Genomic DNA, 24512 nt, shown 5'->3' with positions numbered 1-24512 from the left:
CTTTAATATATTTCATGTTTCCGTTGAAAATTATGTATGTTTGCATCCTCGCTCCCCTTTCAGGTCGAAATGAGTCCCCTTGAGAATGCTATTGAAGTCTTAGAAAATAAGAACCAGCAGCTGAGAACGCTGATTAGTCAGTGTCAAACTCGGCAGATGCAAAATATCAACCCTCTCACTATGTGTCTAAATGGGGTCATTGATGCAGCAGTTAATGGTGGAGTTGCTAGATACCAAGAGGTAAGCAACTTATTTTCTGGTTTTTAAAATCTGTCATAAGATAGTTTCTTACTGATTTCTTTCCTGTGCAGATGCATCTCCTCTGTATGAATTGGGGACATAAGGTGCTATATCAGTAATAGTTTCAACTATACCTGTTTTGCAAATTTGGGTGAGGTGATACTATGTATAGCTTTAAGGGGACTACTGTTTTGCTACTGACAGTACTATAAACTTATTCCAGTATTGAGTCGATTCACGATTACCTTGCATTCGTTAGTGTTTTGTTTGAGGATTTCTAATGAAATAGTTAATTGTAATTATATTATTATTATCCCTCCTCCCACTCTTCTAGGTCAGGAGGTACTTCTGGCTAACCAGCAAATTTACTTTTGTGTGCTGATATTCTAATATTATGTATGTTTTTAAAAAAAAATAACAATCAATTTATTATTTTGAAGAATAATATTTTTCTAGATCCTTCCTTCTCTTAAAGTTTTTAAGGAAAGCTATTTTCTCAGTCATGTCCAATGATAGGACAAAGGGCAATGGATATAAGCTGGAACAGAAGAGGTTCCAAAGAAATACAAGGAAGAATTTCTTCACTGTGAGGGTGAGGGAACACTGGAACAGGCTGCCCAGATGGGTTGTGGAGCCTCCTTCTCTGGGGACATTCAAAACCCACCTGGATGAGTTCCTGTGTGACCTACTCTAGGAGGTCCTGCTCTGGCAGGGGGCTTGGCCTAGATGATCTTTCAAGGTCCCTTCCAGCCCTTGAGATTCTGTCATTCTGTGAAATAATATATATAAATAAGCAATGTCTAACAGTGTGTTTATTCCTCATTATAATCTCTGAATCACCTTGGAAGAACCTTAAATGTTTGGGATGCTGTGTTTCCATAAAGTTCTGTGGAATTTTGAAACTGCAGTTAAAGGACATGAAGGATATTTTTTTTTCAGCCCAGTTGAGTTCTTCCTCTTTCTCCTAATAGTCTTATGAAATGCTGTTCCTTTTCCATTTAAAATGTCAACCTGAGTAACGTTCTGTCCACTTGTCTCAAAGACTGTGAGATTCAGTGTTTGTTCAGCAGTGTTAAATTTGATTAAACTGCAAGAAATGGAATCTGCTATAGTGTTAGAATCTGTCAGCAAAACAGCACTACTAAAATCATGAGACTAAAGCAAAGCAGTACCCTGTTTGATGTTTCCCAGCTGCTTTGAAATAACAACAACAAAACTGTTGAACATAGAAAAGCACCACAAAGAGAGTCCCTGGAGAAATGCAGTCATGTCAGAGCTATGTCTGGTTTGAATTAGCAGTGTCAGAGCTAGCTCAGTGTCTCTGCATAGCTTTCCATTCTTCATGAGCATGTTAAAGTTCTAGCTTGCTCCTTTCTTATTTTTGATTTTTAGCTGCAAATCTTCATCTCCTGGATGCTCTTCATGTTTCAATTCCCTTCTGTCCTGTCCTCCTCTCTCTTGCTGTGTATGTAACATAGGACTTTTTGCCATATTTGTGTTGTAAACACCAAACCTGGTAACAATAATTGCGATATTTGGATGTTGAGTTTTTTCCTTTCATGCTCATTCTTTTTGGATGTCTCTTTTTCAATCTGTATATGTTTTGCCACTTCTTACCTTCTACCTTCTTTCTTCTTCTCTGTAAATACTTTTCTCAGCCTATCTGTTTCACTTGCTTTTGCCTTCTGCCCTGTACAAAGCTCAAAACTCAATCTTGGAGCATGTGGTCTTGAGGTAAGCATGACCATCTCTTTACACGTATCTTCTTTCCCTTCAACCAACTTCCAAGCTTTAAGAAGTGTTAAGAACCAGTGAATATCCTTTGGCCAACTGCAGCCTTCTTCCTTCTTCCTTTCCTTCTTTTTTTCCTTCTTTTCCACCCTTCTTTTTTTCCTTTTTTTTTTTCCCTGGTTGTTCTTCTCCTGATAGGATAAAAAGCAGCTATCTTTAATTATTCAGCACTTTGGCCAGTATTGCAGGCATGTTGAAGTTATGCTTTCACTTGTTTCAATACAGGAACAGATGCTGGGAAGATCTACAGAAGTAATAGTTATTATGCAGCACCTTCATATGTGCTAAAAAATGGCTGTATACTGAAACAACATTTTATAATATTTATAAATACTGCAGGAAAATCATGAAGACTGTGTTTTATGACCATTAAAACCTCTCAAACTACCATTTGTACTATAACTTACATTTCTTTTAACTCCTTTGCATGTGCTGGAGAAGTAGAGACACTTTAACTGGAAGCCTCCAGTTCTGGGAATATTACTGAATTTAGTCAAATTCTGTTTTTTTTTTTTCTTTATTTCATCACTGACTCATATGACAGATCTGTATAAATCTCAGCCCAAAACCACTGGGACACCACCTGCTCAATACTGAAAGAGCATTAAGCTTGTAGCTGAGGGAAAAAGAACATCAACTGTCAGAAGTCTGGCATTTTAGCAAGTATAAGAGGTCTCCTTTTAACAACTTAAACATGAATTCTTATAGTTCTGCTTCTCTGCAGTGAAATGAACATGTAAAATAAATGTTCTTCCTTACAGTATCAGCATTTTCTAGATAGGTCTTAGCGCTTTCTTGTTATGAATTGTCACAGCATGAAATTTTGGAACTGAATCAAAGGGAGAGGTATATTAATCTCCATCTCCCCATATTTACAAACAATTCTGCATAACAGCTAAAGTTGGATGGAGAACCTTGTAACAAATATATGAGGGAAATGCTGACAGGTGCAAAAGGAAAACAGCCTAAAGCAGCCACTATTATCCTTTCAACAAAATAGACAGAAAGCCAGGTCTATGTACAGGTATGCATACAGACACTTTCTGTGACAAATGCCTTCTTTAGGCAGTCTAGAAATCTCTCAAGTGAGTAGCTGTGAGTGAGGCAATGAGGCATTTTCTTTACAGAATAGTGTCAATAATTCCTTGTAGTCCCTTTGCAGTGTTGGATAGTTGTCATGTTAAGAAAGAGACAGTCATGAGCAAACAGTGGAGTGGTATGTCCAGGGCATTGCTGCTGGGTAAAATAACTTTGGAGTACCACAGTTGCCACAATTTAAGCATTGGAGATGGAATGGAAAGATATGTAAGCTCATGAACACACCTGGATGTGGGTTTGAATGCTTCTGAAGTGGAAAGTGTGGCTTTTTGACATCAGTGTAACTTTGAGTTCTTAAAACATTATAGAAATAATAGCATACAATTCCACACTGTTCTTAAGATATCTTTATATTTAAAGAAGCTCCTAGTATGAAAAGAGAGAAAAATCTATGTTGCAGTTAATGGGGAAGAGATATTTAGTACAGGTGACCTTTGTTTGGTTTCAACTCTAATTTGCAGCTTTCCAAATTTGATTCAAGATCTGTTCTAAATATTGAACAACTGATAAATTTCACTTGAGTGGCTACATTGTATTTGCACATAGTCTCCACCAATACCTATGCAAATAATTAATTATTTAGCATTTATTATCCTCTTTTACAGTAGAAAGGAGCTCTTGTTTCAAAAATAACATCTAGAAACTTGTTTAAAAAAAGTTATGTGCTTTTACTCACTTTGTGCTACTTTGTGATTTTTGTTCTACTTAGGCGTTCTTTGTCAAGGAATACATCTTGAACCATCCAGAGGATGCAGAGAAGATCACTCGCTTGAGAGAGCTCATGCTTGAGCAGGTAAAGTGAGGAAAAAACTGACTGCTCAACTGTTCTAGCTGAAAGTGTCCCGAAACAAAACAAAGGACAGATCCTCGCATAGTATAAATCAGACAGGTTCACTGAGCTTACTTTAATTTAATTTAGATAATACATAGTAATCTACAGGATTTGTTTTTCAAGTTATTATTAATCCCTTATGATTTAAAGCTGGAGTTAATAACTTCTTGTAACAAAAACGTGAACTCCAAGCAATAGCAGTTAAACGCTGTCTGTCACCCAGAGATGATTTGACAGAAACCACAGAGTGTTCAGAAGTGCCGGAAGGGCTGTGTGTGCGGGTAGATGTGCTGCAGTCCTGACCTTGGGTCAGTGATGCTGTGCAGCTGTGAGCCCCCTTGCAGCCTGCCTGAAAACATCAGCTAGTAGCTCTCATCCAAAGATATTACAGCATAGCATAGCTATTTTGTTTTTAAATTTTGAGTTTGTCAGATTCCTCATGTAACCAATTAAGTGTTTTAAATGCCTGGGACCAAGTTTGCACAAGATTAGCCTTTTAGCAAGGTCTCTCTGAAGGCTGTCATGCCTTGTGTCAAGAATATACATAAAGCCACAACTTACTGAGGTTTCTGAGTAGTTGGATAGGGAACCATGGACTTCATTGGAAGTATATTACAGGATCTCTGGTGGATATGAATATAGTGGATATGTTATTTCATGCATTTTACAACTGTTTTTGTAGAAAATGGCTTTAGGGTTTAGAACTGCTCATTTATAAAGTTGCCATGTAGACAGATAGTGGTTTTTCTATTAGAGTTGACTATGCATAGGGCAAATCTTTGGGAAAGTTGAATAGTAAAATAGGAAAGGGCATAAATCCTCTTGTGCGTTACTGGTTTTGGTCTCAGGCTTTGTTTGATTAGGTCTTTTTAACACAATATGTATTTTGCTGGATTTTTTAAAAAATTATTGTTAGCATCATAATAGGTGATGAAAAAGGATTAAAAATATACTGTGTTTTCCTCCTGTTCCTTTTGCAGGCCCAGATTCTAGAATTTGGCTTGGCAGTGCATGAGAAGGTGGTGCCACAGGACATGAGGCCGCTGCACAAGAAGCTGGTGGATCAGTTCTTTGTGATGAAGTCAAGCTTGGGAATACAGGTAGGTGAGCAGGTGCTTGGATAAGCCAGGAGCCCACTTAGCTCAGTAAGGGATGTTTCATTTTGCTGAGCGGCCAATAGTGACATCTTTTGGTTATCTGTCCACATTGCATCATGTAGCATTCTGGGGCTAAAGTGAAGAGCACTTGTGCAAAGTGGAGAGGAAAGGAACAAACTTTCCATACAGTGCAGAGAAAAATAGTCACATCTTACTAAAGAGAAAGTATCATCAGTGAAAAGTTTAAATATTTGTCTTAGTAACGATGAAGCTGATCCAAAATGCAGATATAACTCCATTCAAGTCACTATCTGTGTCTTGCAAAATGCTTAATATTGTGTGTGTATTAATTAATCTTTTTTTAACAACTTACCAGGAGTTTTCTGCCTGTGTACAAGCTAGCCCTGTTCATTTCCCTAACGGAAGTCCTCGTGTATGCCGAAATTCCATACCTGTTTCTATGAGCCCTGATGGTGCCAGGGTAATACCACGACGCAGGCAAGTTAACACTGATAGATTTTATTACTTGTGGAAGATGACCCATAAAATACCTTTATTGTGTGCATACTTCCTTGTATAGTCTGCTTGAAATATCTTCAGTTATTTGGCTTACCTGTTCAAGAGTGATAGAGGACTTCTGGAGAGAGTCCAGCAGGGGGCTAGAAAGATGACGAGGGGACTGGAGCATCTCTCTTATGAGGAAAGGCTGCAAGACCTGGGGCTTGTTTAGCCTGGAGAAGGCTGAGGGGGAGACTTTATCAACACTTACAAATAACTAAAGGGCAGGTGTGAGAGGTTGGGGTGAGTGTTTTCTCTGTAATGTCCAGTGACAGGACAAGGGGTAATGGGCACAAGCTGAAGCACAGGAAGTTCCACTTAAACATGAGGAGAAGCTTCTTTTCTGTGAGGGTGAGGGAGCCCTGACACAGGCTGCTCAGGTAGGCTGTGGAATCTACTTCTCTGGAAGTTTTCAAAACCCACCTAGACGTGTTCCTGTGTGACCTGATCTAGGTGAACCTGCTTTAGCAGGGGACTTGGACTGGATGATCTCTAGAGATCTTTTCCAATCACTACCATTTTGTGATTCTGTGAATAGCTGACATATCCCTTCCTCCGTTCCCTCTACCCCTAGCTCCAAAAAATGAAAAATAAACTATGGAGATCAATAAATGTGCTGTTTTCACATGGAAAGATATGATTAGCAATAAGAGGTAACCATTTTGTATCTTCTTATTCTTATTATAGTCCCTTGAGTTACCCAGCTGTCAACCGATATTCATCCTCATCACTGTCGTCCCAAGCTTCTGCTGAAGTCAGCAATATCACTGGGCAATCAGAAAGTTCTGATGAAGTTTTTAACATGCAGGTACAAATTATTGTCATTCTTCAGACTAAACAGAATTTTTCTCACAAGGCTGTTTATGAAATTAATGTTTCTGTTACTTCCTTCAGAAATTGCAGAGTTATTGCTGATGTTTTAAAAAACAGATCTTTAAATGTGCAGTTAACTTCCTTAGAGTAATTTTTTAGGTAACTGTTTCTTCTTCTTTAACTTAGAGCATGTATTTTTTACGAAAGTAACAATCAGCAATGAACTGTGATGTGAAATCATCAGATCTTACGTAGACTTTTCTGTCCAGTTGTCACAGTTATGAAGTAATTATTTTGATATATTATTACATTTCTATTTATTTGCTATTTTACTACATCTTTGTGTCATTACATTAATATGCTTTATATAGGTTTGAAACACTGAAAAACTAGTCTAACTAATTAGAAGTTCTTTGTTTTAGTGAAAAGTATGTTATAAATTTTGGCTTTCCAAACCAATGCGATGTGGTAACGGCATCTCTTGTTACACAGCCTAGTCCGTCTACCTCAAGCCTAAGTTCTACTCATTCTGCTTCACCTAATGTGACCAGTTCTGCTCCATCCAGTGCCAGAGGTCAGTGCTCATCTCCCGTGGTGTAAGACATATTAAATGATTCTTGATACGTTACACATCAGACATCAAGTTTAGCCGTTTGCTTGAGGAATATGGGTTATTTGGGACAGCAGAATTCTTTGTTGTAAGCATAGGATTGGCATGTATGATGTTTTACAGCATGAATTTCATCACTTGTATTTATATTCTAGCCTCTCCTCTGCTGTCTGACAAACATAAGCATTCCCGAGAAAACTCTTGCCTGTCCCCCAGAGAGAGACCCTGCAGTGCCATCTACCCTACTCCTTCAGAAACCTCGCAGGTAGGAAGCTTCTTGGGAGTCCTCTAAATGCAAGTAGCTAAGAGGATGATAAAGGCACTTGCTGAACTGGAGCAGGTTCAGTGTCTACTCACTACTGTTTTCAAGGAGTTTTTTGTTTGTTTTTACAAGCAAATGCTCCAAAATGTTTTATATGAAAGAGATGTGACTAGAGTACACAGTGCTTGATCACGTTTCTGCTTGCTTTGTATAGGTATAGGTGTGTTTTTTTACAGATACTGACTGAGAGAGTATCTATATCTATGCATATCTCTCTCACTGAGAGTGAGAGAGATAAGCAAAGACTTAACAAATGACACAGCCTGCCTGTGTGTTTATTCAATCTAGGAAAGAAGAAAGAAAGTAAAACTGTAATCATGGCAGTTATCTTTGTCGACCTCCTCTTTATTTCTTCTGAAATAGGTAATCTTAGCCACTGTGGGATAATTACCCACTCTATGTGGTAATGCCTATTTCCTAACTAAGTTTCAGAAAAGAAGAGATAGGCATTTTGTAACTCCACAGAAAGGAATGAATTCTGCTCTTATCTTGAAATTACTGTTACGTAGGACTGTATGAAGTTTGTATCTTTTGAGTTACCAGAGATGCAAAAAGGAGCTTGGTGAAGTGACCAATTTCGAATTCTTCATCTTTTCTTCTTAACAGACCTACTTTCCTGAAGTGTTTTCCTTTAATACAGCTGCTGTGTGCCATCACACAGTGCACCTCTTACTGAAACTGGGAAAGATGAGAACATAAGTACTGGGTGAAGGCCTTCCTCTCAGCATTCTCATTTCCACCAGAAACTTTATGTCTGATAAAAACCAACTTGGTAGTCCAGGATTCTTTATTTTAGAAATGATTTGTTGTTTTCTGATTAGCGGTACTCTTGTCCCTTGCTTCTCCAGTTATTGAATTGTCTCTTGATTTAATTTTTCCCTCTCTTCTGTTTAAGTCCTCAATGCTGTTACCCGAGGGCTTAAGAAGTAAAGCTGAAGCTTAGTTGGGCTTAAGAGGTAATACTGAAGCTTGGCCAGACTTAAGGGCGGTTCTTGGGAACTACTTACTGATACATCTACTGGGCACTTTCTCAGTGGTAGTGGAGCCAAACCAACATACAGGAAAGACAAGGAGATGTTCTTTAAATAAAGCGGTTTTATAGTGTACCCCAAAGGAAAAAATATCCCATTTTTGCTCCCAGACTGCAAACTCTTGCTTTGGCAAGTGGAATGCGACTTCCATCCCCCACTCCACCCGCGATTCGATAAGGGAGGCTGATGAGCTCGTAGGTCCAGTCTCCACTCTCTCTGAGACTCGCCCGGCAGGAAAATCTCCCAATCTGTCTCTACCCTCAGTGTCCCAAGAGAGGGTAAGTAGAAAATTAACTTGCTCTTACGCTGAAGTACGTTTCATAGGTGAGAAAGTTGAAAAGTTTCTTTCTTCCCTCAGCCGTAAGTGAGGATATCTTTCTGGGGAAATGTGCAATTTCTTTCTCTGGCGCCCTGTTCCCTGAGCAGTAAAAACATACTGTGATGAGAAACAGAATTCTGATTCTCTGTCTTCTGATTAAGAAAGAGAAAAGAAATCCTCAGAACAATTGTAAGGAGACATCATAGAGGTTTCTGTGACTCTCATTAGAATTTCGATGCTCAAAATGCTCCTTGCCCTTTGTAACACCGGTTCACTTCAGCAGAATTGATTGGAGCTTTAGACTAAGTTAATGAAGAAAGAACCACCTGTTTATGAACATCCTTGTTACAGCTTAAGGAATACGATTTTCACAATAGTTTTTCAACAAGGAAACATGAGATACACAGGCAAGTTCTTGCACTTGAAATCAACTCCTTTCAGTCCATAGCTACCTCATTTAGGGAAGTATGATGGAATTCATAGAACAAGACCACAGCAGCACTGCATCTGCTTCCTTCATTGAAATTGATGCTCACAGTTATCTGTGTACAACTGTTTTGAGTCAGCTTCTATTTGTGCTTGTTTTTTGATCTCTGGCTGAGCGATTGTACAGTGTCTGTCCAGCTTTTCTCATACTCTGAAGAGGAATGCCTACTGTCATTGACTTGTCAACAAGCCTCCTTAGTTTTTGTACTGTTATTCTTCCTAATGGAGCTTCTTGGGTTTCACATTTCTGGGGTGTTTTGGCATCTCATTAAACATTCTGTGATTGCTCTTGTTCTTCCATACAGTTTTATATTTCATTATTTTAGTTTGTCCTCGTTTTGCTTTATTTCATTCAGCTTTTGTGTCTATCTCTTCCAGTTTCAGTTGCTTTTTCAGCCTTTTCTAAGACTTCACAACAGAAAGGAGCATTGCAGACTCACTAGTCAGTGAACATTCAGTCTAGACCAGACTGGGACATATGATCCCCTTTTCTGTCATGTTAGAGTATACATGTTGTTACACCACCTCAGTTTAACGGTAACCCCAGGAAAATAGGTATTACCTGATCCAGTATGACTCTAGTACAGTCATAGATGCACAAACCTAGGTAGCTCAAAGTGTACCAAAGCATTCTGTTGATGAGTTGTTAAGTCAAATTGGCTTGGGACAAGTATTTGTTCCTCAGTTCATAACATGGAACTGCAAATTGTTAGATCAATGATGATGACTTTGAAGCTGGGTTTGCCATCTTGTGGAACCACAGCATAGTGCTTCACTGACTTGGCATGGTCCTCTGTGAACACTGGAAGGAGATACAAGAATAGGATCTGGTTTGATTTGGATTTCACTGATTTGTCTGAAAAGAAAAAAAGAAAAAAGAAGAAAAGAAGAAAAAAAAAAGAAGAAAAAAATAAAAAGGAAGGGGAAGAATAGTAAAGTTTATCTGCCCTCATTTCCTTTGGAAAATACCTCTGAATTATTTGTAGGGTTAACTGTATGCTGTTTACATCTGTTATCAAGATAAACTAACAACTCATTGGTTATTTAAATGCTGCCAAAAGAAATAACTAGTAGAATTCTTAATTTTCATAAATTTACTAAAACTTTTCTTTTTTAAAATTAATATTCCAAAAAGACAAGACAAACACTATCCGCTTCTACCAAAAGTTGGAATTGGAAATAATATACAATGCTCTTCTAAAATCAAGCCCTAACTTGAATACTGTCAAACATTAGACCTCATTCCAATCCCGATTCTTCAATTAAAGTATTGCAAAACTTATCCTTGCACTTGTTTAGTAATCTGTTGAGGTACCACTTGAGGAATGAGCCTCATTTTGTTTTCTAGGGAGCTGGAAACTGTCAGAACTCAGAACATAATAAACCTCCCTCTGATTCTAGTGCATACAGTTTTCAGAAAACTAGTCAACTCCCTATTTGTATATGTATAGTTCTATTAAACCGTGTTCTTAGGTGATATTTATCACCCTACCTCCAAAATAGACCTTTGTGGTGGGAATCATAACAAAAAGATATTTGTTTGCTTAAAGGCTGCTGAAGTAGAACAGCAGCTCTGCATAAGCCACACTGTTCTCAATTTACAGAGAATGCTGTTCAACCATATTGGAGATGGTGCTTTGCCACGAAGTGATTCAAATCTGCCTGGCCCCGACAAAGGTGAGTGGAAGTGCTGCACCATACCAGTCTTGGAAGCAATGAAAATGTAATTAAACTGTCGTATTCCTGTAGAATGCTATTTCTTTTGCGCACATACTGTCAACACCAAGTTTAAAAACACTCTCCCCAACTAAATTACACTAATGTTCCAAGTTCCAAAACACTTTAACAAAAAGAGGTGAACGTGGTGTTTTTTTGAACTGTACTGCACTCAGGTAGCTCAGACGTTTGTGAGAAGGGGCAATGGAGCAGCCTGGCTGCAGCAAGCTGCCTGTGAGAGCTGTCCTTTCTGCTTCTCAAGAGATATGTTTGGGGTGATGAACCCTGGAGATGGTCCTCTGGAGACTGGGAGTCCAGAGAGAGACCAAAGAGATAGGTACAGTCTTGAAGTTTGGTACCTGCAAATGCTCTTTACGAAATACAAGTCACTGTGCTTTTGGTTATACTTTGATGGAAAAGATCAGTTTGTGGGTTGTTGGGGTTTTGTAGGTTTTGTTTTTAATTAGAGTAATTGAGAAACCTATGAATTTCCACTGAAATAAAAAATGTTTTTTATAGTTTTACATGTGGGGAATTTCAGTCTTGTTGGCAATGGAATCATGGCACAATAACCTTACGTGCTTCACAACCATAATACCCTTCATCCTTTTGTTATGTGCTGTCCTTTGTGGTACTGTAAACAAAGGATACAGTAAAACAGGTGTCTTGAAAATAAATATTTTAAGAGCATACTGTAACGAGAACTAACCAATAATCAGTTTTTCATCAATAAGAGCTGATCTTTATAAGTTTTTTTGTGTCCTGGATTGTTATAAAAGCTCTGACGTGGAATTTTACACAGGGCTGGAAAAAAAAATGAAACAATTTAACAGGGAAATGGCAAAACTTTTCCACTGGCCTATGCAGCCAAATACATTACAGAATTATTAACATAAAATATTCTCTCCTGGGGACATTAGCAGTCCAAAGAACTGGCTGCTTGGGTGACTTAAAAGAAAGAACTGGCTTATCAAGAGATTCGGGCATTTGAAGTACCTAAGTCTGGTGCCAAGTCACTTTTAGAATGAGGGCAAAACCATACTGCTAGGTGACAGTCTACAATAAAAAGCAAACAATGTATTGCATATTTTGGCAATTAAAAAGCAAAATGACCCTCTGGAAAACAGATTATTTTGTGCGCTGTTCTCAGGGTCAGCTAATGTGCAATTATACTCTAATAATACTGTTACAGATATGAAACATATAGTATTTACATTGTTATATTTTAACTAAGTCTGATATATACTGGTATAGTGAGATTGCAGTCCTTCTGAGAGCCCCTGTTGTTGCTGTGATAGCAATAATTGATGCTGTCAATTAGCAACAATGCTTTGCTTTTTGCTTCATCTTTGTAAATGAGCACAGTCCTTGCATAGGGTTCTCTCCTAAACTATGAAACAAGAAGGAAACTGTCATGTCAAAGCAAGATATCTGAGGCTTTGAAGGGGGGATTTGATGGTTTATTTGGTGGGAGGCTTTTGGTGAGATTTTTCTGGGGGAAGGGAAAGGTTTGAAGCAGTTTTTTTCTATCTGTTTACAGGACACGTAAGAAAAGCTGTGAGGTTAAGTTCTTTTTTGACCATATTAAATGCCCCTTCTTTCTGTCTGTCTGCCATCTTTCTAGTATTGGTGGCTCCTTGGTAACATGAGATAATCCAGTTCTATTAAGGAGACTGTTCCAGGCCTCATGAGATCATTCTTTTCATGTCATGGAATGTCTCCCTTTGTGACTGGATTTGCAGTGCAGCAGAGTGCTGTCTCAGCTGCTACTGTTGCTAATGGTCCCAACTGCTACGCTGTCACAAACTCCTGAGGACCAGATGCATACATCAGGCAACCAGGAGACTGACAGCTATTATTTAAGAGCTTTTCAAATGCTGATGTAATCATGGGAGCTTTTCAGGCATGCTTGTTAAGTTGCTCGACATTTTTACTCTGTGTATTTTTACCCTGGTGGATAAAGGCAAGTTGGAGAGCCTTGATGCCTATGCCAGCTTTTTTCATTCTTTCCAGCTGTAAACACCACTCCCAGCAGCTGGAGCCTGGACAGTGGGAAGGAAGCCAGAAACACATCAGAAAGTGGAAAGCTTATGTCTCCTCCTGTACCACCAAGACCTGCACAGACTAGTGAGTTAATGCATATTTCAAGCTAAGCTCCAGTGAAAAAATTATTTACTTGAGGGCTTAGATTCTTTCCACTCTGATTAATGTTTAACTTCTTGGGCAAGTTAATTTATTATTTAATTACTTACATGGAAGGCTGTAGAATTGCCTCTGCAGGTGTTTTCATCTTGTTAATGTTCTGTAGCATTCTGTTTCCAGTACTCTGCTCCTTCACTTAATGACTGAGTAGTTTCAGACAGTTCATGTTGATAATAGGGAGGATTATAAAATTTAATCTTTTGATTTCATGCTGTGGGAGGTTAGCAATCAGAAATGATTGTTATCCACAAAGAATCTTACTGGCCAGAAAATGCCCAGCAATCACAGAAGTTCATGAATTTTGTTACTGTGACCAATTTGCCTTTCGAAAGATCAATTTCCATTTAATGGAAACACTGCTGAAGTGATACTACAAATACAATTATTCTCAAGGGAGTGAAGACACCTTTTGTGTTTTAGGCTTAAGCCTGAAAGTGTGTCCAGGCATGTTTACAGTATATTAACAGGTAAATGTTTGATGTAAATACATTACGTATTGTGATTTTTTACTATTTGACATACAAATACATAATATACAAAAAGAGGAGGGGAAAAGTTATTACACTGACTTTTAAAAATTTCTGTTATCGTTTGGTAGGATAGAAACCAATTTACAGTGATATAAAATTTGTCAGAGAAGATAGGTGCAGAAATTTCTTAAACTTCATGGGTGGTACTGCAAGATAACCCTGGAACAAAGTAAAATAAATAAAATCTCAGCCATCAGACAAGTACCTAGAGGGAACCAGAGATCATGTTTGTGTATCAAGTGATCTCCTATCCACTTAAAAAGATTTCTTAGTGAAAATTGTAATGCCAAGAGTGCACTAAAATCTTTTTGACTTTACAGCATCACCAGCAAGACACATAGCCTCCGTCTCCCCTTCTCCTGCTGGCAGATCACCAATGAAGGTATGATCTTATTTTGGTGAATTGCCTTTATGAGACAGGTTGTACATACTGTGGGGTAGATAGTACATATTTAATATACATTATTGGGGATTACGTTTTCCTTTTATTGTCACATGCCTGTATGAAAAACATTCACAAGAGTAAGTAGCCATAACAATTACAGTGGCTGCTCTAAAGACTTTTAAAAAATGCAGGCAAGAAACCTAATCTTCAGAATCTCTAGCTTCTCAATGTTAGGCTTCTCACCTGGATAATCAAGGTCACTTGAGTCAGTGGACAGAAGGGAGCGTAAGAAATAAATGTAAGAGGTGCCGGATGGTCCACCTAGTCCACAATTCTGTCTTCAACAGTAGCAAAAGGGTAGATGCCAGCTAAGGAAGACCTGTTGTGCAACCCATTCCTCTTACTCCTTTAGCATCCAGAGCTGTTGGATTAAAGGGTGCATTAGAGATAATCCCTGCTTCAGTGATTTTAATATCCACTTCCTCTGCAGAACAGTCCAGGCAGGTTGTGTAAGACATTGGAAGTAGTTTATAGACTGGATTTTCTTACTCCTATGCCCAGTAGGCTGTGAATAAGCTTTGGTTCTTCTCTGGCAGTTAAACATCAATAGCAATTGGGGATCCGAGCTACACTGAGTGGGTTTCATTTCTATTTCAAGATACCTGAATGTATCAATACCCACTTGTTGCACAACAGCTTATTTGTTGGAAAACTTAACCAGGAAAACTGTGTCTTCCACAGCATGAGAGTGCACAACTTAACTCTCAGGGGTAGCCTCTGCCACCCCACTGAAGCAGAGAGAATTCTGAAGTTAGAAGTATGAGGGCAAACAACCTCAAAGGAGAGCAAAAGGAAAGGAGCGTGACTGATGCTTCAGGTGTGAGGGCAGAGCGAGGCAGTGCCGACGAATGGTTGTTGTGCTATGCAATGCCTAATGCATGCTGCAGGGGTGCGCGTCTCCTGAGGAGGAGGAAAGGAGCACCGCAAAATGCCTCCTTTCCCCTTAAAGTGCCTAATTGCAAGTCCACAGTTATTTTCCCATTTGTCGACCCATAACTTGTGGGATTGGATATACACTGTGGCTTCAGGGTGGTCCAGGCTCAAGGCAGAGCAATTGTGCTGGCCATCGAAGTGCCCCCGAGTCCTGTTACAATAGCATACCTTCTGCTGAAGTAAGCACTCATCCCAGCTTTCACACTTCTTACTGGGAAGCTCTTCAGGACATTAGGATCTTCTACAAACCATGAGCAACTCTTTCTGTTTTCCTGAATGTACTCAGTTCTGATGATTCTTAGGAGGGATGTTTGAAGCTTGTCCTAACATTTTCTTCTAAAGGCCTGGACAGAATTTAAGCCTTTTACAGCCAAAGTCTGGATTGCAGCTTGCAAGAGGAATTCTGTCCCAGAGATCTGAGAGGTGATGGATCTCACTTCGAGCATCCATAAGTTTCCAGACTATTTTAGTGGCCAGATTGTTACTCACTACTGTTACGAGCAGCCTGCACTGCTGTTAGGAGCCAAGTACTTACCCCGCTGCTCAGCTCCTAAATTGAAGCAGGCAGGGTTTTACACATACTTGCTGTTGCTCCAAATGACAAAGAACAGGTCCTAAATCTTCTCTATGGTCACTTAATCCAAGTGTCAAGCGTTTTTGGACCTTGAACCAACTAACTCATGCATTTGAAAACCTTGACCCTGGATGTCTGTGTGGATAGGAGTGCAGCTGCAGCCTCCTCACATGCAGAGGAACGGAATCTGAAACAAGTAGCTGAACAGGCTTCTCATGATGTCTGAAATGTCTTCAACATGTACTGAGCTTTAAATAAAACTTGATTTGCTTTTCCCTAGTCCTACACAGGGCTCGATTTTTAGCCTTTGTTCCAACTGTTATGTGCTGCCAGAGAAGGCCATCTCAGTACAAAACCCACTGATGTAAATGAAGATTTTTTTTTTTCCCATTGCTTCCAGTGCACTGTGGATCCAGTCCTAAATGGATAACTAAAATTGCCTCAACAGCATAAAGTTAGTGCAGACAGCTCTATGCACCCCTGCCCCTGTCCTTTTCTCCTCCTCCCCACCCTTTCTTGCATGGCTCACACCTGAAACTGAGCAACTGAGCGCCAACCAGTCTAACAAGAATTGGGGAGAGAAATTTGTCTTTGATGTGATTTCTCCATACCTTTTTTAGCCTGTGCTTGAGGCTGTTAATTCTGGATTGCCTCATATGACTCCAGTCAAAATTAGATATGTTGCAAAACCTTTTCAACTTGCAAAGTATGGTGTAACTTGAAATTTCTTTGCTAGGATAGGACTGCTCAGTGATTTTTCAGTATGGCTCTACTGTCCCCACCTTTTATTCTTTGTCAGCACTGTTGTTGCCGCTTGGGCCCTCAGCTCCCTGTCCCTCACCTTCCCCCACAGACACGCAGGGCTGCCAGTGCAGCTATTTGCAGCCTTTGCCCTCCGTCGGACCCTTGTCCCTGGGGCCCGTGGTGCTGCTTTAGCCTTCCGTGTGAGCCTCCAGCATTGGCATTGTGACACACTCAGAAGCAATGCCACGATGTAAAGGCACTTTTCATTGCATGACAGCACACTATAACTGTGAGGAAGAGCTTTGGAAAACGAATTTGGAGACTGAGAGACTGCAGTGGCAGCAATGACCAGGGTGCCAATGCTGTGCTTTGGCTTTAGGGGGCAGGACATCCCCAGGTATGTATGCCCTGCACAGGGTCAGGCTTTTGCTTAAAGCTAGGAAAACTCAGCCTTTGTTTTAAAGGATTCCAGACTTTTCCAAGGTGTTATGATAGTAAGATAGCATTTAAATACAGTTTTGCTTCCCCTTCCATGAACTGCTGGCATTAGCACTGTTTAAGGTGTACTTAGGCACTCCTGAAATTAGGTTTTTATTGCTTTCCCTACCGGATCTTAATTAAACAAGGATGCAACCATTTATCAAGCCTCAGAATCTATGTGTTGTACCTCTACATGTTTTCTGTCTGACCGCAGAAACACTCTTCCTCATTTACTGCAGGTAAATTCTTCTGCCTTTTCTTTTGAGCAGGGGTCTGTGCAATCATTCACACCATCTCCAGTGGAGTATCATTCCTCGGGACTCATATCCAACTCCCCGGTGCTATCAGGGAGTTACAGCAGCGGCATCTCTTCGCTCAGCCGGTGTAGCACGTCAGAGACATCAGGCTTTGAAAGCCAAGGCAGTGAACCGTCAGTGACTGTCCCGAGCTACAGTGTTTCCGAGGAGCCTGTGAGAAAAGAAAGCAAAACCCCGCCGCCTTACAGCGTGTACGAGCGGACTTTGAAGCGCCCCGTTCCTCTACCTCACAGCCTCTCCATCCCGCCCGCCGCCGAGCCGCCGCCGGCGCTGCCACCCAAGCCGCAGCTCGTCCGGCCCAACAACCTGGACAACAGCAGCAGCAGCAGGAGGACTGAGCAGGTTCCCCGGCCCAGGCCTCTGCCCCGCAAGGTCTCTCAGCTATGAGAAGACACTTTTCTATTTAATTGCATCCAATTCCTTACCATTTAAGAAATGATATTTTTTAAAGATGGTAAAACGTTAGTTAGGCACTTTAATATTGCGCCCACCTGGTTCTTTTCACTAATTTTGAAAAGCTTATTAATATTATGTTGCACAATTGAAATGAAATTACTAATTTAGGTTGCCAGATTTTATAGGAAGCATGAATGAGAGTGGGTTTATTTTTTTTAATTTGGTGGTGGTGAATACCGAGAAATGCTTTTATTTGTACTTTATTTTAAAAGATGAAATCTAAAACCCTACAACTCTCATCTGAGTTAGCCGAATGCTTCTTGCAAAATGCACAATATACTGACTGGATCTATACTACCAGAGATAAATGCACGCTTTCTAACAAAGTAGCCTGTAGACTAGGATGTTTCTGCAAGTAGGCTGGAAGTTGTTTCTCTTATCCGATGAACAGGTTGGTCACTTCAAAAGTCTGCGGAAAAATGGAGATGTAATGCAAGTTATGCTGCAGAGAACTGTTGTGAGAATGTGGTTTGGGATTATTGAAACACACACTTGGATTATGTTCTTTGTAAGGTGGAAAAAATATCTGCCTTTCGTTCAGCATGCAGCACCGTTCTGGTAAATCCTGATAAGGTTTTGTGCCATTAGTATATTGCTGTACCTGACACAACCTGTTCTTTTCAAGGTGCAATTTGCTCTTATTCTTCCAGTTAATGGGGTTTTTTTTTGTTTTTGTTTTATTTTAAAAAGCTATCAGTTGGCTAGTGGATGTTCTCCGCTATTTTTGAAAGTTCACCCTAAAATACCATCTTTATATGAAATAGGTACAAAGGAATTGTTCATTTAACTGGTAAGAAACAGAACCACAGCAATACATTACATGAAAACAACACCCCACAACAAATTACTGTTTCTCAAGCACTAAATTTCAAAAGCTAATTGCAAAGGTCATTAATAATTCTGTCAAAACCTAGCAAAAATTCTGCACAGCTCTTTGGATGTGTTTGTACCAATGGAGTCAGGTTCTGGATTTAGCTTGAGCTCATCACCATCTTCTTTATTGTAGGAGAATGGTGTTTGGCCTTAGGCTGTATTTCAGTGACTGGCATCAGAAGAGTTCTGGAAAGCTAATGCCAAGCTCTGGAAAGCTAATGCCAAGCTCTGGAAAGCTAATGCCAAGCCGTAGGAATGTGGAAGGCGGGGGTGGGGAGGGGGGAAAGCACCTTCTGTATGTATTTTTTGTATCTTCTTTCTTTTACTGACTGTTTAACGTGCTTGGGAACAGATGTGTGGAATGCCTTTTGAATCATGCTGTTAAAAATAGTCTCCCTCTTTTGTTGGGAAGCTCATGTCGATTTTAGCTGTGTTTGACTTGCTGATAGTTTAACTGGAAGAAAGTGACCACTTTTTATATTCTCTTAATTAAACTTTCAGCAGTTACAAGCTGTTGATGGTAGTTATAGAGGTTTTCTATAATAAATGTTCAAGTATTTTTGTACATAATTGGTAAATTTTAATAAGGAGTGTACCATTATGTGAAAAAGAAGCAAACAGTTGTGTATGCAGTAAGATTGTTATAATTATGCCAAATACTTTATGTATGGAAAAAAGAATATTTGTAAATAGTGCTTTTAACAATAATTCTGCCATATTGACTTTACAATTTTGAATGTCAGAAAAAATTAATATATGTTAAAATATTTATGTTTTAGTGAAAGTATTCATAACTTGAAAAGGAACATATGAATTTTAGCTTTGTATCTTGCTGATTTCAAAGTCTGAGATTCCTTGAACTAGCTCTTGCTTTCTACTATAACATTTCTATGTCTGTAACCACATGATAAAAGGTGTAGAAGGCTACATATTTATGCTGATCTAAAGAAGTAATGCCTGACATTTCAATAAGATGTCACAAGTAAGATAACAATGCTGCTTTGATTTTTTTTATTATTTTTTTTTTACCCTTGTATAGTTTAATTGATTTTGTTGACTAGTGCTTGAGCACAGTATGAATCAGTGTTATTTGCTCCTGAAGCCACTGGGTTTTTTTCTGGCAGTGAGCAGAGTTGATGACTTTATCATTTGTGTGCATTACTGAAGTCAGCTTTGCAGCAAAACATTTCACAAAGTTTCTGCTTACCTAGATACTCATATTGGTTGCTGCATAATGTTAATATGGAATAAAAGGACTTGATTAATCTTTACAGTACAACTTGTTTTCTACAGAATGAGAGATTATAATCCAGTTTGTCAGGGAATCAAAATTCTTACTTCTTATCTTGCTAAATCCAGTTTCTTTCTGTTAAAAATCTCTTGACTGATCTAGTTTTCTCCCTAGTTTTCTCCTTATTTAGATCCATAATTGCTCTGTGAGACAATGTGGAGAGTATTGACCTGCTCTTCTAAACAAGTGAAGAATGTAAAATTTACTACGAGAGTTCACTGTAAATTAACCTGCATGAGCATTCTGATTTTATAACCATGACATCAAAAATACTCTGAACAATAGCAGATGGTGTCAAATTGACAGAGTACTCTAAAAGTAAGCTGCCACATTTTCTGCTTAGCCAGTTTTGACGAATCCATTCTGTAGATCAGCTTTTTGACCTGTTTTCCTATAAAAAATGTAGTATGAAATTTTGTTATGTATGTTGCAACGCCCAGTGCTTGAAAACCTAATGTAAATAAAGGTCTCATTCGAATTTTATGTATTATAAATAGTAGTTTTATCATTTTATGGATGATGGTAATTCAGAAGCTCACAGAAGAGGACCTATGAGAAGAAGTTGCTGTTCCTACTCACCAGCTCGAATGTTACCCAATATATGCGTAGTAGGTGAGATGATCTTGTATTCAAATATGTCGTTTGAGGTGCCGATGCCTCTGGGATGCCACAGAATTGAGTGCAAACATGGCAGGCTGGCTTTGAAATGATGCAGTTCTTGTGATGAGCTAATACTTCTGCAGTGTGAGGGATGTCACAAGTCTGATCATAGCCAGTAGCCCGTTTCCTGAAAGAAGCATAACACAGAAGTTACCTCTTGATAGCAGATACTACCCTCTTCACATGAAACAGGAGGTAGCTACAGGTAAATCTTCTCTGTATAAAGTGGCACCTTTGCCTTCCTGCCTGGCCATTCTGCTTGTTTGCAGATTTTCCATTTGTGTCTTCAAAAAGCACAGTAGCTCAGCAAAAAGATACCGATAGGCAGAAGGCAATGCCTGAGGTACAGATGATGAAAAGAATCGTGTTTTGAGTGTAACTGTAGTCCATGAGGCACGTAGCAGCATTGTATTGGGAGCGCCAGGAGCTGACAGGCACAGCCCTTTGCTCCAGAGCTCTGTTAGCAGCCAGGCTTTCCCACAGCATTGATGATGCAGGTAAAGCATTGACATACACTTGCCAAAGGTCAAAGTGAGGGACTGTTCACCTCTGGAGCCCTCAAGATTCTGACCTTAAACCAGATTCTGTAGTGGAAAGCCTTTTCCATATTAATTCATCCTTTTTCTTCTCCTTGTCATTTTGATTCATCTTTTAACAAATATTTTGTCTTAAGAAACTAGGAGAGTTAGTTACTTTGGATAGCATTAACGAAAAAAATCTTGTGATTATGTGTCTAAATGTACAAGCTTTTGGAATGTAAAGAGTTTACTGCTTATGTGTGCAGTAAGCATCAGCCTGGAGTGACTTTTCCTGGTTGGCAAAATAATGTTGGGGAAGAAAGAATATTAAATATATTTTGTTAAATTGCTCAGTAAGGAACTTGGTGTGCTTGTAATGGCAGGCTGATGGCTTTGCAGACTTCACTGGGGACAGTGCCTATGACATGAACCTCCCAGGCATGGCTAGGCAAACCTACCTGAGTGAGAACTTGTGTTAAGGATACAGTTCATAGCTCTCCTCTAATTGACTGATGCTGGGTTTGTATTTATTTTGGGAAGACTGTTAGAAAAAGGGAAAAGAGCAAAACATGGCGGGGGGGGGAGGGAGGGCAAATAAAACTTACACAGAACCCTCGATGGCTAGGTAATTAATCCAAGTGCTTTTATGCAGCCAAGAAAAACAATAGTGGGAGAAATGGAAATGTTAGCTGAAATGGAAGAATCAATTATATTTCTTTGAGTTATTGTAGCATGATATTATACCAGCTTAACTGCTGGGGATGGAAGCTGGAAGTCCTGACAAAATACAGAAGTCTTTTTATTTTACAAAGGCTTAGTAGTGGGGATTTTCCTCCTTAGCTGTGGCTTGCCACAGGAAAGTGGACAGAGAAGACTGGCAAGCATTGCAAGGACAAACCTTCTAATTTGCAAAGCCCACCAAAATACTAAAATAGCTCCCTGGATTTGTTAAACAGTATATTTCTTGCCCTATGGTACATAATTGGTGGTGTGTTTTGCAATGAACATCTCAGTATTTTAGAGAGCAAATCCATGTCCAGATTTCATAGGAAATAGCTGCTTTTATAGCTTATAAGCTGATGAACTTTTGGATGTATATTTAAATGGTTTACGTCATTGGTTGGCTACTGGTATGAGATCCATCACTCTATTTCAGTTTGTTCCAATTCGCAATTTTTGTTCCCAATTATTTTGCAGAGGATTCTCTATAATACATTCTTGCTGGTTTGTGAAAGGCTATTGCAGCTGTTTGTCCTTGATCTCACCGACTTCTCTTGAAGAGTTTCCACTTGCTTTTTCCAAAGAAAGGCCTTCGGTGAGGAGCTACTTCAGCCCCTCCTGTGGGGAATGTTTCAGAAGTGCAGCTGAAAGGAATGCAGCACAGGTACACGTCGGCTCCTGGGGGAGGGTCACGTGGCCTTTGGGACAAAAGCTGGGGGGAAGTTTACTTGTGTTCTGTCTGTGTCCACAGATACAGTGATAGCTCAAGGACAGGGACTAAACTAACTTAGTAAAACACGGAGATGGGGTATAGGTAAAGTCCTGCAAAGATTAAACTGCTAAAGGTGAAACTCAAGTCTCAGTGCATTCTGTACATTCAAATCCTTTGTTTTCTTTCCTGATCTTCTCACAGGGAGAAAAAATAATACCACGTAGAGATACTCTCTTTTTTCTTTTCTTTCTCTTTTTTCTTTTTTGTTTTTAAGGATTGCCAAGCATGTGATAAGGGGAGCAAAGAAATGCTGAATCTGCACTTTAAGCCTAAGATAACTTGACAGACCATTGCTCTGGGTGTTTGGGCAAGCTGCTATTCAAGGAATGGATCTTGTGCAAACATTTGTCCTTATACTCTGAATACACCCCAGTAGATGCAAAGCAAAGAGCTCTGATGAGCCAGCTGCCTAAGCTCTTTGAACTGCTGTGCTAGTCTCAATTTTACCATCTGTTGCAAGGGGAGGGCTTGCTGCAGGTTTGCTGTCTGGAGCAGTCTGCTGTGGCCCAGCCACTCTGCTTGTTTTTGAGACATTCAGTTGACCTTTGTAAATACGGTGCTGTGTAGATCCAAGGATGTGATACAACCACCACAATGGTTTTAGAAACTGGCACGTGTCCAAGAGGAGTTGGTGAATGCAGCAGGTACGTAAGAAACTTTAGTCCCGCCTGAAGAAAATAAAACAGTAACATTGGCTACAATACACTTCCCAATGAAGACAACACATCAGTGAACTCAGCTTTTGGGTTTTTTTCAGCTAGTGCATTAGGTGGTCATGTTCAGAGAAGTTTGCTAGCTTGATCCCAAACCTTCAAAGGCTAAAGAACAGTTCTAGAATGTGAATTTAATACTTGTTTGAATGTAGATTAAAAATAGCTTCCCAATCCTATAAAAGAGCCAACAGTTCTCCAGGGAGCAGATGATGTTTATGAATGAAGCCCATAAAGACCTCCGCTGTAACACCCTATAAGTGTCTGAATGGGAAAGGGTAGCCACTAGGAGACAAGTTTGCATGTTGTTCTTTACGAGATGTGTTTAATACCTGCTCCTCTTCCCCTCATGCCCAAATCTGCCTTGCTGAAGGCAGAAAGAATCGTTTCATAGAATGGCTGAGCTGACAGGAACCTCTGGAGGTCATCTGGTCCAACATCTTGCTCAAGCAGGGACACTTAAAGTCAGTTGCCCAGGACCATGTCATGTGGCTCTTGAATGTTTGAGTCCTTTCATTTGAGTGACAATTGGGGAAAGTTGGGCTTCCAGAGCCAGTCGAATGGACCTGGGTTAAGCAGCATCCTGCATAGCTCCAGTGAGGCAGCAGGGGTGCCGGGAGGATCTCATGGCCTGACCCCTCACGCCCACACTCAAGGACAAAAAATGGGTGAGCTGCATCTTGCTGTGAGCAGTGTGCTTCTGCTCACAGCTTGGGCATGGTGAGATATGGACATGGCTGTGCACCACAGCATGCTGGCCTCTCCTTACTGCTGCAGCAGTGATGTACTTGTCGTATGATGAGTTTCACAGATAGCTGTCGTCGTACTACACACATCTGTCTTAACTGAAATGAGCTTCAATGCCATAATGTGCACAGGAAAAAAAACATCAAATTGTGGAACAAAAGTGCTATTTATCATTCTTACCAACCTTAGAGTTATTTAGCTTGAGAACTGGAAAACCTGGCAGATTTTGCAAATTCTCTTAGCGAGTCTTTTCTGGTTCACTGCTATTTTTATTGAAGACATCACCAACCCATCTTGCAAGTGAAGTGTTCAGCAGTCATGCTAGATGAAACCAAGCACAGCTTGCCTGAATGACAGGTCTTCAATACCATGTTGGCTCATTAGAGAGATTTGTATTCCACACTGAGCTGAAGGAGAGTGACCTGGGAGACTGTGAGCAGGCACTAAACGGCAGAAGCAGCAGCAGAAATGACAGCAGATGGCTGGGTCAGCTTGTTAACTGCATTTATCTAATTGAAAACTTCCCAGATATTGTCAGGTAACAATAAAAAAAAATAATCTGTCAGAAATTCCACCTGGTCATAATTGATCATCATTAATAAATCTGTTCCAGAACAGGCTGACAAA

The 24512-nt window shown here is 39.8% G+C and overlaps 1 protein-coding gene across 2 annotated transcripts in view; it reads left to right on the top strand.

Annotated features, from left to right (window-relative positions):
• The window catches only part of DOCK4 (dedicator of cytokinesis 4), a 242306-nt gene extending 223173 nt beyond the window's left edge, over window positions 1–19133 (top strand). The window contains exons 42-53 of one of the 2 annotated variants that reach the window (XM_062017372.1): window positions 64–240; window positions 3839–3922; window positions 4942–5061; window positions 5435–5556; window positions 6304–6424; window positions 6922–7003; window positions 7195–7304; window positions 8503–8670; window positions 10802–10874; window positions 12927–13040; window positions 13966–14027; window positions 17091–19133. In XM_062017372.1, coding sequence (XP_061873356.1) covers window positions 64–240; window positions 3839–3922; window positions 4942–5061; window positions 5435–5556; window positions 6304–6424; window positions 6922–7003; window positions 7195–7304; window positions 8503–8670; window positions 10802–10874; window positions 12927–13040; window positions 13966–14027; window positions 17091–17525 — 1668 coding nt within the window. In that variant the 3' untranslated portion in view covers window positions 17526–19133. The remainder of the gene's footprint in view (window positions 1–63; window positions 241–3838; window positions 3923–4941; window positions 5062–5434; window positions 5557–6303; window positions 6425–6921; window positions 7004–7194; window positions 7305–8502; window positions 8671–10801; window positions 10875–12926; window positions 13041–13965; window positions 14028–17090) is intronic. The other variant, XM_062017381.1, reaches the window with a different exon arrangement.
• The last annotated feature ends 5379 nt before the right edge of the window (window positions 19134–24512 follow it).

This window comes from Colius striatus, chromosome 1 (assembly GCF_028858725.1).
Source record: "Colius striatus isolate bColStr4 chromosome 1, bColStr4.1.hap1, whole genome shotgun sequence".
Classification (NCBI taxonomy): Eukaryota; Metazoa; Chordata; class Aves; order Coliiformes; family Coliidae; genus Colius; species Colius striatus.
Note: the sequence above shows the minus strand (reverse complement) of the source record. Positions and strands in the feature narration are given on the sequence as shown.